Below are 18237 nucleotides of genomic sequence, written 5' to 3'. Positions count from 1 at the left end.
GAGGCACAAGTCGAATTTATTGTGAAAAACTGGATGGGGAAACTTAAATCTTTGTATCATTTAAAACATACTCTGGACGCTAATGTTAGAGATCGTTTTATACAAGCACTCGTCCTATCCACATTAGACTATTGCGCTCCAGTGTACAGTAATATATCCCAGGGCCTAAAACTATAAACTTGAAAAAATTCAGAATTGTTGTATACGTTTCATATTTAACCTAAACAGAAAGGAACATGTATCCTCCTATGTAAAGAAACTTTCTTGGCTATACATTAACAATAGAAGAAAATACTTAACACTCACCTTGATGCACAAAATACTTAAGAGTGGCTACCCAAATACTTATCCGATAAGATCTGTTCTCGTAGAACATCAGCCGAACATAATATCGGCAAGAAGCACAATCTAAAAATCCCCAAACATAAAACCGCCACATATAACAAGTCCATCATTGTTACAGGGATCAGGGAATGGAACAAACTGCCTGCACCATTGACTAACATTATTTGCCATCAAAGTTTTAAGAAAAATCTGAAGAACTTACTATTGTCCCAACAACTTCATTAACCTTCATATGTTAACAATTGCACCTGCACTTATACATCATATATTGCATACCTAACCTACCCCCCCCCCCACACACACACATTGAACTACTGAAGACTTATTACTTATCTTTACTCAACAGTATATGTACTAATCTATTCAATGTATTATTTTATCATTGTATAATCTTTATATTATCTTTATTGTATTATCATGATCATTATGTGTTTTTTCTTTTTGTTTTTATTCATTTATTGTATCTTTGTCAAGGGTTGGTTGTAAGAAAGGCCCATGAGGCCGAAACACGTTTGCTTAAATAAAGACCATTCTATTCTATTCTATTCTATAAACATTATTGAATTTCCATTATGATATCTTGACAAAGAAGCATGTATTGAAATTTTGAGATATGCAGTATTATTTTTTTTAGGGGTCTATTGAAAGGCAGGCAATTTACAGAGATTCAAGATATTTTAAGACCTTTCTTAGCTGTTTGCATTGTCTAGGATTGCTCAATACCCAGCTGAGCCACACAGTAATATGTCTAACACTCCTTACAATCTACAATCAACCTATGTCTTATTGGGATAACGCAGTGACTGTTCACAGGTCTAATCTTATATACAGTTTATTTACGTAACTCTCTCTTATGTACAAGTTCTTGGTTGTGATCCGGTAAATCCATAATCTACCTTACCTCTTGCTCTTTTTCAGAAAATGGCCTTTAAGTTACTCCATGCTATGAGCACACTTGCTGACTTGTTCGCACAGTTTAGCACATAGAAGTCCTTAGACAAAGGTTCTGCCATAGTATGGCCACTATAACGTAAAAATATCCGTCTCAGATTTTCGTGCGAGTAAGCTACCACAAGCAACATGCAACCCACTGTATCCAAACTTCCCTGGTGAAGGGAACATACTACTTCCCCATGCACACTGTCTATTCCACCTTCCGTAAGTGAACTGCCAATTAAACCTTGTCGAACTTTACTTCTTCTGCACTGAATGCTAGGATGTCAGGGTTCCCAGGTTTCAATCCCAGCCTGCGCATGAGCATTCTTTGAGTGCGTGTCCCTTCATCAATTTCATCACGATTAGCTCAAGGTGGCTGAAAACTAACACTAAATAACAAAAATAAAATAAAATCTGGTTTGGGAATGGGGATTTATAGATGTGGAAAACTGCCTGGAACGAAGACCTTTCATTAAGCTGATAGCAAGCCATTGGGGAGAAAGCTAGCATTAAAATTCATGGCTAAGTAGCAATGGGTGCTTAAAGAATAGACCCTATACAGAGCCATATGCATTTCACACATGACTTGGTTTTGACAGCTGCTTATGTTAAAAAACACACAACAAAGAATAAAACATACTCATGTGGCTAGTGACAAATTGCCCATGTATGTGCACTGAATTGTGACTTAAATTATTGTTATTGAATACTGTTGCTCTTTTTCTGTGGTAAATGTTTACATACCGTTGTTTACTGTAACAGGTAATCCTCCACTCTTCCAATGTAACATCTGCAGGAAGGTTTTCAAAACCAGGGGACACATACGATACCACGAGTCATGTCCTACAGGAGAGAAACCCCTGCAGTGCGAGATATGTGGCCAGGGATTTGTCTCAAAGTCCCATTACGAGTACCACAAAAGGAACCATACAGGTACAGTAGAACAATGCTGTTTTCATTATACTTTTGCATGCATATAGATCATCCTCCTCCTACTTCTCAGTTTCCTGCCTCACACTGGGTCGGCATAGAAGTCAAGCCTCTCCATTTTTTCTGGTCTTCCACCACTCCTCTCTTTCCATGGTGTTCCAATCTTGTCCTCTTCTAATACTCTCCGCAATGTGCTATTTCCACTGACATCTTGGTCTACCCCTTGGCCTTATTCCCAACACTTGTGCATGATAAGCTCTTACTGGTAGTCTTTCTGCATCCATCCTCTTCATGTGTCCTAACTATCTCATTTGTGCCTGATCTATCCTGTCCTGAAGCTTCACCACACCCACTGTCTCTCGGATCTCCTCATTCCTCATTCCATCCCTTCTAGTCTTCCCCAATATACTCCTTAAAAATTAATTTCATCTCCATTGCCTGCATCTTTCTTTTCTCTCTCTCTGTCATTGTCCAAATCTCTGCTTCGTACGTAATTATTGGCACATGGTATGTGTTAATATTACCTTCTTGCATTTCATAAGTACATCCCTGTTCCATATTAATCTTTGAACGCTGTGATAGAGTCCACCACCCATTTGTCCTCTTCTGTTTACCTCCTCATCTATTCTTCCACTTCTCTCAATTATGCTTCCTAGATATTTGAAGCTCTCCACTACCCTCAACTCCTCAGTGTCCATCTTTATTCTTGGTTCATTTCTGGCTCTGTTTCTTGTTGTTATTAGCACCTCACTCTTTTCTGCACTGAATTTCATTCCTGCTTCTCTGATTTCCTCATTCCAACTATCAAGCTGTCTCTGTACTTCTTCTTCCCTGTTCCCCCATATTACTAGGTCATCAGCGAACAACAGGGCCTTCATCTCTTCCTCTCCTATCTTCTTCGCCACCTCTTCTTCTTCTGGTATAGGTCATATCAGAAATAATGTAAGAACAGTCATGAAATGGAAAAAGTGTTTGTGGTGTAACACACCTGTATTATTCTAAAAAATATTCAATAGGGAAATTTTTGTAAAAGTATACTTAGTGTGTGCTAACCTGGTTTTAAATCTTGAGCAGTTGCATGGACTGTTTGAATCATGAGTTCAAATTCTTATCATTACAATATTCCTGGTAGTGATGTTACAAAATGAAATTTCTGATCCTGAAGTATTTACCAAAAGGAGGACCGGAAGGAAATCGAAAACACCAGACACTGGAAAAATTAAATTTTCACAGCTGCAAGCTGCATCTTCAGTCACAGAAGAAAGTACAAAGGCTGTCGCAGAGAAGGTAAGACTAATTCCTGTATAGAAAACAGCAACCTCCATTGGCTAGCAAATGTACTAGGGTGAAAATTTGGTTCATTAGCTGCCGATTGAGACCAAAATGAGCGCAATAGGTCAAAAAGTCATGACTGGGTATCAGTTAAAAGACAAGCATGTACATGGACCCCTCCAAGAATCATTAAAATGAAACAAAAAAATTACAAACCACAAAATTTTTATTCAGGATCAGCCATATCGAGTAGATGTGCATCTTTTTCAAAATAGGCATCATTCACGTCTAAGCAAGCATCCATACGCTCGTGCCACTTTGTGAATGTCTTTGAAAATTCGTCGTCAGGTAGTGAAGTGAAGAAAACTTGCGCTGCAGTGATCACTTCTTTGTTCGTCATGAAATGACGACCACGTAAAGCAGCCTTTAAAAGTTGAAATAGCCAAAAGTCGCAGAGTGCAAGGTCGGGGCTGTATGCTGGATGCAGGAAAATTTCTATTTTTCTCTTCGTCGCGTAATCCTGAAAAGCCTGCGCAACAGTATTCACTAGCGTCTCGTTAATCACGGTCGGTCTTTGTCCAGGATGCGGCAGCAAAGGGCCTGATTCGTGCCCATCTTCGAACAACTTGTGCCATCGGTACACTGTGCCTGTACTCAGTCTGTCTTGATCGACATATGCCTGTTGAAACATTGCACATGTTTCAGCAGCACTTTTCCCTAAACGCCAACAAACTTTTATGGCATGTCGCTGTTCATCTTGAATACTCATCGCGAAAAGCAATGTTATACACAAAAACCTGGAGGGGTAAACGAAACATGTTCCATGTAAATCAACACAGCTGCTCACTAACGTGGTTTTTCAACATGTGACAACTTGCTACGGAAACAGAATGAGTCATCCTACACAACGTGACTAGTGCCGAAACCATAGTCAGTGTTGCCAAGCCAGGAAAAAATCTGTCTCACCTTCTCTGCGACAGCCTTTGTAATATGGCAAAATTGGAATTGCCAAAACTGAAAGTTAAGACCTATTTATTCTTGTTGCTTGACTTAATTAATGGTTGGTTGTTTCAATTGCTAATTTTTCTCTATCTTCTTAGGGGACAGGCCACACGTATGCGGATTGTGTGGAAAAGGATTCAGTCAGAAAGGGAAACTGACAAGGCACTCTAGATGTCATACTGGTAGGTTTATAGGATATTATGTGTGTCAAATCGTCAACTTTTAAACAAAAGTATCACTATTTTTTTTCTCCCTGATACTTTGCCACATTTTTATTCTATATGTACCCAAGGATTAGATGAAGTTTCTTTTCATTAAAGTAAATTATAAATTTCTGAAAGTAGAATTAAAAACTGTGTTGTTTGCTGTGTGCAAAGTATCAGCAGTGTTTATTGTGGTGCCAGCACTGATGTGCCTTACAGGATGTGCAACATAAACAATTACTGTTGCTGGTAATGCACAGATATTTATTTTCTGGTACTGTCAAATTCACAGATATGTAGATCCGAATCATCCATGAATATCTTCATTGGTTTTTCTTTACGTACAATGAAATATCATGGTATTGAAATCTTGAACCTAAAATTGTACGAACAAAGTGCGCAGATGTGGTGATTAACAATTTTGGAACATGTATGTATGAACTTTATTGTGTAGCTGGTCTTCATCAGAATGCCAGTTGAATATTTGACACACTGGAAGCATATCTGGGTTCCAAACCAGCACCACTTTTTCTGAAAAGAGCTGTTGTCACTTTTACCTGCAGTGTTTAGACATCCATTCATTCACTGCGACATTATACTCCCAATTTTAGTTTTAATGACACAAAAAATATAGCTTAACTTTGTGAGAAATGACCAAAATTTTTTCCATTTGGAAAATTATGCCACTAAATATGAAATGGTTATTCAATGATAACACCTAAATCTTTGAACACAGTCATACACACCACATTTCCCTAACAGTTTCAAAAAATCCCTCTGCAACCTCAAAATACTGTTTTGTGTACACACACACAGGGCCGGATTAAGATGAAATTGGGCCTGATGCTGCTGTGCAAATTGGGCCTGATGCACCTACATACTATGATTAACATATATATTTTTTGTTTTTCTATTTTAATGTTTTTTTCTTGTTCTTTATGGTTTTTTTATTATTATATTTGTGATTATGATAATGTACCATGAAATGATTATGAGAGGTGCGCTAGTGCTGCTTACTTATATTGCTGTTTTTCGAGCCTTAGCAAGCGCGAATTCTTCGATCGTGTCAGTGAAGTCAAAGCTGCGCAGCAGTTCATTCTCAATGCTCATAAGCTCCAGCATGCTTAGCCTTTCCTGCCCCATTGAAGACCACAGCTCTCCTTTGACTATTCTCAACTTTGAGAAGCTCCGTTCGCCGGAGGCATTGGACACCATTATGCACAGATAGATACGCAACACAATCTCGACGTTTGGAAATGTCCGAGAAAGATTCAATGATGACAGAAGCCTGTACATGGTAAGCTCTGCTGATTCGTTCACAGTCACCGGTTTCTGAGTGCTCATAAATGCAGCAAACTGTACCAGCTCAGCCGCCAGTGTGTCTTCCAAGTCATCTGGATACGAGGACACAAGATTCTTTGCTTTGTCCTCGATCTGTTCAATGCTCAATGACGTTAGCTCCGAAAGAAATCCGAATGTTTTACAAATATCGTCAAAAGCCTTCATCCGCTTTTCCAGTTCAGCTAACAGACTGTCGATCATGACCAGATACGTCTGAGTTTTGAACGTTTCCCTTTGGCTGAGATCTGCTTCGTTTGCAGGCCTCGACACTGTTCATCTTTGTATTTGCCGTGTTGAACCTTTTCGGTCGCCATTTGTTCATACATGTTAAATCTATCCCATGCAAACTGAACCGTGTCGACCAGTGATGCCATAAAACCAGTGTCCGTATTCAGGCTGACTAGGATCTTGGAGGCTAATGATCGTACTGTCGAGACGGCCAAGGGTATTGTTTCAGGCAGTCACCATAACTGCTGTCTCAAGTTCAACTAACTTTCAAGGTGAAAAATTGACTACGTCGTGCTTACCGAACAATAATAAAGTGGCAACAATCACCAAGATATTGCAAAAAATGCAGCTAAATTACTAAGTAAACTGTTTAACGTAAAATTGATAGCATTAACTTGAAATCTTCGGTGAACAATAAACACAACGATGTTTTAGTTACATCACAGCGCAAAGAATTATAGTAACTGTATAATATTAATAATAAGTAACACTGTGTCTAGGCATCCGAAATTGGGGCTCCAAATTTCATTCTAAGATTTATTTTCAGGTTAATATAGCAAAATAAAAGTGTTCAGCTTTCGGAAAATTCTCGTCTGTTTTCATCTGGGTCTATTTCAGGAATGGGCCTAATGATGCAGCATCAATAGCACCCACATACATGCCTCCTCCCTCCTCTGACACACAACACAACTACTGCTTCTCCCTGAAAATTTTCCCATTCCTATGAAATTCCCGTCTTCCGAGTGAATTCTATTTCGTCATGTCTGCACCAAACTAATAAATGAAGGGTGATAATCTCTTTTGAATCGAACTATCACCAGTTACACTACAAATGACAGAATAGAGCTTCAGAAGTATTATCCTCAGTTTATATTGCACATTTTGCAGCATTTTTCATGTTAAAGTGCAAAATTCGGTGTTATTCTGAAAAATGGCGTAATGTGTGTTATTTCACGATTCCAAAACTCTGAAAACTTGCCTCCTTAACCTACCCAAATACATGTTAACACTTTATTTTGTTATTTTACCTTCCTCAAATTTTCGATGTTATCGTTATAAACAAAAACTACACATCCATACCTATGAAGTGCGAGAATTTAATTCGCCAAATGGCTGGAGAACTGTTTTCAGAAGGAAAAAAAAACCCTGCATAGATGGTGCCTCAAATCTGGACAGTGGCCAGAAGCAAAACCGGCTTATAATTTCATCTGATGCAGAGATGTTTGATAGGCTTAATATGTGAATGTGTCAGTATGTATGTGTGTGGTTGTTACTGTTTGCTTTATTTAAATTGATCACGCAATGCATGCAGGCCCAGATTTAAGGTGGTGCTGTCATAAATTGTAGATATTTTCATAGCAGCCAGGTTGGAGGTTCGGTCTGATTGTAATCTGTCAGTGAAATGGGCATGAATGGGAGGAGGAAAGAAGAGTTTACAGGATTCTTGTACCTGATGGTAAGATACCATTGGCCGTGGTGGCTCAGTCGGTAACACGTCTGACTACCATGCTAAAGGTACTGGTTTCGATCCCCGGCCGGTTCAAATCCGGGAACTTTTCTAATGTTGGAAGTGGCCCCGGCGCCCACTCAGCATCGAATGACATGGGTACCTGGGGGAAACCCTGGCGGGTAAAGGTGGTCAGGGGCATGATGCTGATCACATCACCTCCACTCACGACCGCATCAAAAAGGGTGGGGCATTACCCCCACACGCTATACACCTTCATGGCATGGTGCTAAGCACAGGGGAGCACTTTACCTTTTTTTTTGATGGTAAGAAACCTGTAGGAAAGCCAAGACGAAGATGGATTGATAACGTTAGATGGACCTAAAGGAAATTGGCAAGAATGAAAAAGATTGAATTGATCTTGCCCAGGAGAGGGACAGATGGAAGGCTTGTGTTGCTGAAGCTATAAACCTTCAGGTTTAAGAATGCTAGAGAGTTAGTTAGTCAGTGAATTAAATTACATGATGGAGGATAACAAGCTATTTTCCTCAATGATGTGTGGATTTCAAATTCTATAAATTTATAGAAATTGACCTCAAATATTTATGACAAATAGATACTATGGAGGGCTGTTTCAGATTTCCATTTGAGTGACAAGATGTTTGGGGGGGGGGGTTAACTTAAAACCTAGTGTAACCAAACTTTGGACAATATACTTTGTGTAGTGATGTGTGGAAGTGATATTTGTATGATTTAGGCTTGTTCCCCAACACTGTTTGTAACAGTATTATACTCCCATCACCGAAAAAAAAAGGGCTTACCCAGGTAAGTCTGTGAGTCCAATGTCCTGGTGAGGTTTGCCTGAAAAATGAAATTAAACACTAGCACCATCCACTTCACTTCACTTCACTTCACTTCACTGACTTTACACTTTCCGGAATAAGTCTCACCGAATGTTCCTCACTGCATCCTGTGATCTCTGGAACCGGTGACATCCTAATTCATCGTCGGGAAGTCTCTATTTCCAGGTTTGGGCTGTTTGACATCCATGGCAAGGACGTCCTCTTCCAGGCTGCTTCCTTCTTGTGAGGTTCTGGGATCGAACCTCTTCCCATCCACTCCTAGGGTAGGAGTTATATCCAGCACGTGAATTCGCGGCACTTCTCTGCTTAATTACTACAGAAAGTGCAAACACTCGCGAGTAAATATGTGCCTCCGAATAAAAATAAACTTTTAACTAATGGAGATTTCAATTAGAACTGTCCCTTTAAAGAAACTATTTTTAAGGGATGCGGCAAAGGAGAGAAGACTGGTTTGTTATGGTCTACCCAGCTGTTTCCCCCGAAGCTCCATGGGGTGTCTCTGGGTCAGCTGACCATTCTTCCCGGTGCATTTCGTTTCCACTAGAAACCGTACGTCACGCTTCAGGCATCCTTTCACCTGGTTGTTCACTGTGAATGCAATCGAATCTTAAGTTTTCTGACCACTTGCTGTGTTCTGTGCAAAACTTGGCCATCGCTCCCTTTACCGTCATAATTGCTTCTTCTGCGAGATCTGCTTGTGGGCGGTATGGAGTAATGTAAACGGGTTTGCAGTTGATGGTTTTCAGTACTTGACGAAACAGACTGCTACGAAACACACTTTGATTATCACTGGTAAATATCGATAGAAAGCCGTAAAGGTGACAATATTTCAGTAACGCATTGGAAATTGTCCTAGCTGTCACTGTTGTCAACGGTGCCAAGAATATGTGTCTTGTGAAAGAATCTTCAATGAGAAATACGTAGCGATAACGCTCCCTAGAGCTGGTCGGAAATTGTCCAAACAAATCTCCCTACAATTTCACTCCTGGGCATGGCTGATTGCGACATCTCATGAATCCCATCTTTTTAGAAGAATCAGGATTGTATCTCAAACATTTGAGGCATGATCTGCAGTAATCTCTAACATCAGAGTAAACATTTTTCCACGTAAACTGTTCCAAAATCTTGAAGAGCGTCTTAGTTACCCCTGGATGTGCGGCGTGAACTTCGTCATGGGATATTCGCAGCACTTCCGGTTTCAAGGAATCCGGTGTCCAAATCTTTTGCTGCTGTCCAAACATGGGAAACATCCCCTTCCCTTCTTCTATGTTTCTGTAGAGAATCTCATCTTCATCCAGGTAAGAAGTGCTCAGATGAAAATCGAAAACTTTCTTGTTCAATTTCTCATCCAATTGAACTTCCTTTCCCTTAAGGCACGCAATTAACAAAGACAAATATGGGTCCTTCCGTTGCTCTCTTGCCCATAATCGCTTATCTTCCAAGTTTATATTGCCGGTTGTTATTTCGTTTACTTCCAACTTCTTTGCATTAGGTTCTATTGCTGATTGAATGAAATTGTTGATTTCGCCACGAGGCTCAGGTGTTACATCACCAAGGAGTTCAACAGAAGCGGTGTCAGGGTTGTCTCTCAAAAGATGTTTAAAGAAAACAGAGCAATACAATTCTTCATCTTCGCTGTTCCGTCCATCATCATCCGAAGTAGCAAGTGACATTACATCCTCCTTAATGTCCACTAAGGTTACTTTCTCTTGTTCCGTTCCCTGCACAGCCGAAGGACCGGGACTCGAACCAGAGTCCTCTCTTACCAGGCAAGTAGGCTTCTTTCTCTTCCTCTTTTCCTGGAACTTGCTGAATTTCTCATTCACATCCTTCTCGAATTCGTGGTGATATTTATATCCACCATCCGGGCGTTCAAAATGGAAATAACCTTCATCCTTCAGGTCGCTAATCGGAATATGATCTGCTTTTCCTTTTGCTTTCCTCGGCGGTAACCTTTTCTTTCTCTTGACTTTTTCAGCTCTGGGGATTTGCAACACTTCTTTGTCGCGGTTCTCTTCTATGTAAATGACAGTGGAAGACAGGAGGTTACTAGTTTTCTTCTCTTTCTTCCCAATTGTGTCAAAAGGAATAATATTAATATCGTCCCTTTCATTCATAAAAGCCCAACTGTTCAACGCTGGTGCAATTAAAATCTTCGCCCTCGCCATAAAACTTCTACCGGCGATCAGGTCATTCTGGGCGTTCTCCAAAACAAAGAATTTCTCTCGAACCCGTTGATCATAGAAAGTAACATTAAAAAAGACATGTCCAACAGTTGTTGTTTTCCCTTCAGCTAACTGTACATTCAGCTTACTATAATGTAATTTCGCCCCCTTTTCTTCCAATTTCCGAAATAAAGAAAAACTCATGCATGATATATTAGCGCCGGTATCCATATACATATGGATCTGAATTCCATTTATTTCTCCAAAAACGAAAGGTTCCTGAATTTTACTATTTGACATCTTTATTGTTGAATTACAGGCACGTCTCACTGTCATGCCCTGTCCTTGACGTTCTTTTGACACTGAAACATTATCTTTCCTTGCAGCTCGGTGAAAACTTGCCAGATGTGCAGTTGATTGACAAACGTAACACTTGCGTTCTTTCCCAGACATTCTTGGGTGGTCAGTAGTCGCTTTTGTCTCCCTCGAAACAGCAGGGGGTTCCTTCCCTAACTTAGAATATTTCGCTGGGTCGAAAACATGTATTAGATCCTTCCCTGTGGCGATACTCGCCCCTCTAACGGCCACCAGCCCCTCAGACTGAGGAGGTGTGGCACCTCTCAAGGCAAAGTTAATGATTTCCTGTTCTGTCTCATACTGACGAAACGTAGCGTTTTCCAACATCTCTCCCTGTAGCTTCAAATCATACTCGTAAAGATCTTTCATGCTGTTGAAATTCTCACATCTCTCACGATGCACAGGGTTACATTTACGCCGAATAAAATTAACCTTCTCTTCAACTGTAGCGGTGGATTTTGCCCTCTCGAACCATCTATCTATCTTGCGAATATAGACTGCCAAGGACTCGCTCTTTAGCTGAAAGCGAGAATCCAAGAATCGCTCTAATTCTCGTTCGTGATCCAACCCATAAAAATTCTTGAGCAACAAATCCCTGAATTGCACATATCCTTCAAACGGGCTTGCAAAATGAAAGAATTCCTTCGCCTCTCCTTTCAACGCTAACGGAAGATGATAAAGCAATAATTCCTCTTCATTTGTGCCCAAAAGATCCCTGTAAGCATCCAGTTCATCCAAAAAGCTATACACTTCCATCCATTTTGTTTCCCCATTAAAAGTCGGTAACTGTACTCTAATGTCGTCTGGAAGAATCCTCGACCTGTTTGTTATTCTTGCATTATTTTCTGTACCCATTGTTGGCGTCGAACTCGTTTCCCCATTAACGGACGACAACGCAGATTGAGCCCTTGTCAACATTTCGATCCTTTTACAGCAACTGTTTCCCTTTCTTTGCCTGTGTCCTTTCACACAAAAAATCCAAGGACGAGACCCCAATAATTCTCTGTTCCGCAACACTCCACCCTTACCGGGCCGCTTCTGGCAGGAAAACCCCAATAAACAACTAAATAGGCTCGTTAGTCCTGGGTTCCCATCCCGTTCCCCACCAGAGCGCTCGGAACCAAAGAATCTATCACAGGCAAGAACTTACTGAATTAATGTTGCAGGGTGATTGCTGAAAACTTGCAGAAATGGGCTTGATACATTTATTTACAATTTAACAAAACAAGGCTCAGATTCTTCCAATAATTCTCTAATTTACATTATTTACATTCCTCTAAATTGACCCCCACGGCAGAACTGCCAAGTGGAAGCTAAGCATCGGCAGAACTGCCTCGGGATGCTTTTTCTCAAGGAGGCCACTGGAGCCCGAAGATCGCTCTCCCTTCTGCTATCCAGTTCCTAAACACACTCTCCCTGTCCTCTGTCAGAGGCCACATTTATACTTCCTCCCGCGTCGCATGGGGGAGGGCTGAAAGTTCAAACCTTATTGGCTCTTTTAAACTACACAGAACCATGGAAGAAACCCAAGCATACAAAATCATACACAATCACAAAAGAGAAAAAAAAAACAAATACTGTTTGTAACAGGCTTTAATATAGGTTTTCTCCTGTATGTTTTAGGTGAACGTCCATTCGTGTGTGACTTGTGTGGGAAAGGCTTCAGCAACTCCCATGCCCTGAGAAGCCATAGATTAATCCACACTGGTGAGAAGCCCCACTCCTGCCATCACTGTGGAAAGAGGTTCACGGAGCAGACAAATCTTAAAAAGCATCTCATTGTCCACACAGGTCAGACTTAACATCACACGAGACTTTCTAGTTAAATATTGTAACATGTATTTCTATTATTATAAATTCTGTCTTAAATCCAAAATATAATTAGTTACTTTCTCTTATGTTCTGTACAGTTTAAATTCACCATTTTAACATTGCATACGGAGGTCAGATACTTATTGCACGGAATAGTAACATCTACAAGAAATAACTTCATGGATTCTTTTGCTGGCAATATAAGCAGAAGCAAAACATACTAATGAAGCCCCATTGTGTAGATTAGACTGTGAAACAAAAGAGTACAGATGTGGATGTGACAATTACTCATTTGAAGTGCATGTTCGGATGAGTTAACCATGCACATTATACAGTTGAGACTGTTTTATATGTAACTCAGTTCTGCGTAATTTTGTTTTATATGTAAATTACTGTAGATCCCAGCAAAATATAATTTAAAAACGTGTAAATTAAACCTTATTTGTACGTAATGCATTCATATGTAATTCGGTGTTATGCATACTAATTTTCATAAAATACAGTTAACTTGTATGTAACCAAGCTACAACAATGTCACAGAAGTGAGAGTTTTCAGTAGCTACTAGCCATGGAGAACAGAAAGAGGAAAAGTTACACGCTTGACCAGAAAGTAAAAATTATACAGGAAGTGGACGCTAATCCACATAAGACTAAAACTGAAATAGCTGAATTGCTTATACCACACTTTCCACAGTCTCATTAGTAAAAGAAATGCTATTTTAGACGATTCTTTAAAATTGGGTAGTAAAACTATAAAACTACAGTGTCCACTATAGTATTTCAGTATCAAAGTGTTCACTAATAAAGTGGCAAATGTAGCATATTTAAGAATCAAACTTTTAGATTCGTTAATTTACCACTTTATGACAGAAATAACCTGTATATCTTGTTCTTCAAAATAGATACAATTACAGTATTTTAATAATGACATGGTTCTAAATCTGATTTGGAAGTAATTCAGTTATACATATTATTTTTTCTTCACCTTGACATATGTATAACTCAGCTTCAACTGTATATTACAAATACTATATTTTACCTTTTGGCAACGTTAAAACTCATTCACATGCTCGTTTATTCAAGCATTGTAACTGATATTTAATGCAAATCAAAAACCAAAAGGAAGCCTGCATACAATGTGAAAGAGTGTGCCTAAACATGGGTGAATCTCTTTTTTGAAGATATGCAGTAGAACATTGTGTAATCACACACTTTGCATAGAGAGCCCGACCCTGTGGCCGAGTGGTTAGCACATCGTGCTGCGACGCCAAGGGTCCCGGGTTCGAATCCCGGTCGGGCTTGGTTGTTTGTGAATGTCCATTCATCAATTTCATCATTTCATCACTCATCCCCATCTTCGCAAATTAGCCTAGAGGCACAAAACGCGAAGTAAAATAAACTAAATCAATCAATCAATCAACTTTGCATAGAGCACGTGCAAGGCTCAGCTAGCCTCTTATCATGGGCCCCTTTGGTGTTGGGGTGGTACAGCCAGAGTTTGTTGCTGGCCACACTGCACAGGGGATAGGTTTTGTTTCCTATATAGTAGAGTGGAAAGAGAGAATGAAGCGGTACCCTTAATGTTGTGGCATAGAAACTGATGAAGTTTGTGTGTTGGGAATTGGTTTCACAACAGATGCACTATCCGTGAAAAAGGCACATTTTATGCTGAATATTGAGAAATGGAAAAACATCATGCACAAATTATTATTTTTTTTATTTATATATAATTATATTTTTTGGGTTGATGCATAAGTTCATAGCGTTTGTGTTTGGTATGGCAACACTGCGCTGTTAGGAGTTTGTTTATCATGTAATGTTCATCATTTCCATTCCGACATATTCTTCTGTCTGAGTTTAACATAAGGGCAAAGACAGCGGAGGCAGCTCGAGACATTTGTTCCTTGTACGGGGAGAATGCCAACGGGAAAAGCAAGACAAAAGAATGGTTTTGTCTTTACAAAGAAGGCATTTTTGACTTAAGCAGAAGCACATTCAGGAAGATCATTGGGCCTTAATGAAGACAGTTTAAACGCTTTAATCCACAAGGATCCACATCAGTTGACTCAAGAATTAGCAAATGTGACCATTCAAACATCGTGAGACATTTGCATACTCATGCACCCTTGGATTGCTACCTTTTCACCTCTCAATCTATCAATCTTCAAGGAAGCTCCTTTGGTGACGAAAATGCTCTTCAAACTTGGCTTGATGACGCTTTTAATCCCGAATCAGCTGATTTCTTCAGGCGTTGAATTGAAAAACTGCCCCAGCATTGGTAGACAGTCATAGACAATGAAGGAAAATATATTACTGATTAGTTTAAATCTTTTGTTCATCTCAAATTATTATCAAATAAAAATACTTTTGCCACAGTGAAAAAAAACCTACAAACTTATGCATCAATCCAATATATACATTTTTTAAAGAAGTTTAATATTCGCTACTCTAATTTCATATGTGATGCTTTGCAGGTGAGAAGAAATACATGTGTGAAGACTGTGGGAAGAGCTTTGGGTTGAAGTGGACACTTGACCTCCATCGCCGCATTCACACAGGAGACAGGCCCCATTCCTGTTCCCTCTGTGGGCGTTCCTTTGGGAATGTCAAAGACCTCCGAAGGCATTCCCTTATTCATTCAGGTACTCTCAATAATTTATTTATAAATTTTTGAGGTAGTGGGGTGCATCAGCATCAAGACAGTTTGCATCCATCCTTATATGCAGGAAGAATCCCTCTAATAATGAAACTTACGGCATATATCACCTATTTCTAGCATCAAAACATTGAGGTTTTGTTTTAAGTCCACTTTATGCACAGAAAGGCTAATCGGGACTGGACCTACAGTTTAAAGTGGAATCGACCCACTGGGTGGTATCGAACCCGGAACCCCTTCATTACAAGGCAACGATGCTGCCACTGCACCATCGGGAACCCCTCAAAACATTGAGGACAACACAAATACTTAGTGAAATATCAAATTATGTCCTAAGATGTTAAACATGCAGTTTCAATGCATACATGTAGTAATTTGTATTAGCACAAAGTTTAGAAATTGGTTGAAATTTATTCATTTATTGAAGGAATTGAATGCAACAAGTATGTTACCCAGTTATTGTGTTCATTATACAATAGTTGAAGAAAAACAATACAACACAAATCAATATAATATGTATACACAGAAACACACATTTAAAAAAAAAAACGTACAAGTGTCAGTAAGTCTTGAAGCTTTCCTGGCGACGAATGATGAATAAGTTCTCTCGAGCTGTCGACCAGGTTAGTTGTGGAATGGTGTCTGTTCAAAATGGTGATATTTTCAGTGCGTTGGAGGCAAAACAGTTGCTTTCTCAGTTGTAACTTGCTTGAGGGGATGCAGAAATTCAGCCATGTCAGGGTGAATGGAGCTTCGATTTGATTATTTACGATTTTGTGAAGGTGCATGATTTGTCTGTTTTTAAGTGTTGTTAAATTAAAAAATATTTAGGAAGGCTCTCACAGGATTCCGTGTAGGGGTAACTGCCATCTAATGAATTTAGTTTGGAATTTGTTGTATTTTATTTATGTCTTGCTGGGTTTGAGGTTGCCACAGTATACATGCGTAATCTATCGTCAGCATTATAGAGCATCATTAAGCTTTTGAACTCCTTGCATGTATAAAACCCAGAAGTTTGTGAGCCTTGTGTTATAAAGTGGACGTGCATGTGAAATGTAAGTTTAGAATCAAACAGAATTTGTATATCTTTGATTGGTTCTACTTGTTTTTGTTTTTTTATGCCATATTTGTATTTTCTTGATATAGTGTGTCGAATATATGACATTTCGTAACATTTTTGGCTATTTAAGATTAGTTTAGTGTATTCTCACCATTCCAAAAGGCTGTTAATGTAGCCTTGTGGTTACCTTATTTGCCATTTGCCCATATACAATTTCAGTGTGGATATTAAGTTGTCTGCCACTTATATTTTTACATCTATAAGACTAACAAGCATGCATCAATTAACAACCAACCTCCATGGCAGAATGGTTGCTACAACAACTGGGGTTCCAGGTTCGAATCCTGCCAAGGTCATGGATGTTCTTTGTAAGTCTCCCTTCATCAGTTTTATCATATCACTCTTTTGGTCACTTTACAGGTGAGCGTCCATTCAGCTGCAGCGTATGCGGAACCACTTTCAGACGGAAGGACAATCTGGAACGGCACATGAAAAACACTCATCCCGAACTGAGAGAATCGTACGCGATGCCCACATCTGCTACTCCAGTGCAGCCAACTAATTACCAACCGGTGTCCGTGATCAACAACACTTGCAACGTAAACAATACCTACATGGTCCCGCCTACATCTCAGCCTTCACGGACGGAAGACAATATTATAAGTAATTGCGTGTCAACTATAACCAAGGCAGCCCCTTCCCTGTTGTCCAACAACGACGCTTTGTTGGGAAACAGTGTTCAGGATTTGTTGCAATTGGAGAACTTGCAGCCTTCGCCACCGAGCATGCAACACGATCAGGACAACATGAGCATTACGCAAGTAGATCAGTTAAACAGTGTTAGTGTCGTTACGGCAACCAGTGGACTTTGCGACGACATGATAGAAATGCCAAACAGTGTGAAACTGCAGTGTTTGAAAACGGTTGACATTACCAGTGTGAATGTGATCCAAGAAGCAGACAGTGCGTTGAAGACGTTGGCAGATGCTGCCAGGACCAAAGATGAACTGATGTCTCTCCCACCGGAGAGTGTGATTTTTGAGACTGGCAAACAGAACTGTAGCATTAGGTACAACATACTCTATCCACCGAATAATAATAATTATTATTGATACAAAATTGATGCATTTTTATTGATTTCCAGTAAACAGCATTATATGTGATTATTACGGCTGAACTGATACCGATACTCTTGCTGATTCCCACCAATACCGGGACTTGAAAATTGGAATATTTAAAAATTGTTCAAAATATTAATCGATATTAGTGTGTAAGTATTTTCCTCCAATTCTATGTATCAATTTACCAAGAATTTTGATTTTAAATATTCAATAAATACATCAAAATTTTAAAGTACATTAATGTTGTTAATCTTTCCATGCAAAACTGGTGCAAAATTTTAAAAAACTTCAAATTTTGCATAATTTCCAGGATACAAAATAATTAGACTGCGAAAATGTTGTGCGGCATTTTTGTATACCTGTGAAAGACTAAAATGCAGTAAAAGTATCAGCAAATATATTCCAACTGATACTTTCCGATACCAATACCACTGGTATCAGCTGATACCAGCACATCAGCATTGATATAGGCTCAGCCCTAGTTATTAGAAAACTGTAA

The 18237-nt window shown here is 39.4% G+C and overlaps 1 protein-coding gene across 3 annotated transcripts in view; it reads left to right on the top strand.

Annotated features, from left to right (window-relative positions):
• LOC145983702 (uncharacterized) overlaps positions 1-17890 on the top strand; it is a 37535-nt gene extending 19645 nt beyond the window's left edge. The window contains exons 5-9 of one of the 3 annotated variants that reach the window (XM_083117864.1): positions 2044-2214; positions 4584-4667; positions 12713-12880; positions 15376-15543; positions 17038-17890. In XM_083117864.1, the coding sequence (XP_082973990.1) occupies positions 2044-2214; positions 4584-4667; positions 12713-12880; positions 15376-15543; positions 17038-17729 (1283 nt within the window). In that variant the 3' untranslated portion in view covers positions 17730-17890. The remainder of the gene's footprint in view (positions 1-2043; positions 2215-4583; positions 4668-12712; positions 12881-15375; positions 15544-17037) is intronic. The other 2 variants (XM_083116990.1, XM_083118337.1) reach the window with 2 other exon arrangements.
• Positions 17891-18237: the final 347 nt, after the last annotated feature.

The sequence above is a fragment of the Lepisma saccharinum genome, chromosome 1 (genome assembly GCF_977018435.1).
Source record: "Lepisma saccharinum chromosome 1, izLepSacc3.1, whole genome shotgun sequence".
Classification (NCBI taxonomy): Eukaryota; Metazoa; Arthropoda; class Insecta; order Zygentoma; family Lepismatidae; genus Lepisma; species Lepisma saccharinum.
The sequence above is the reverse complement of the archived record's forward strand: the minus strand, read 5'-3'. Positions and strand labels throughout refer to the sequence as shown.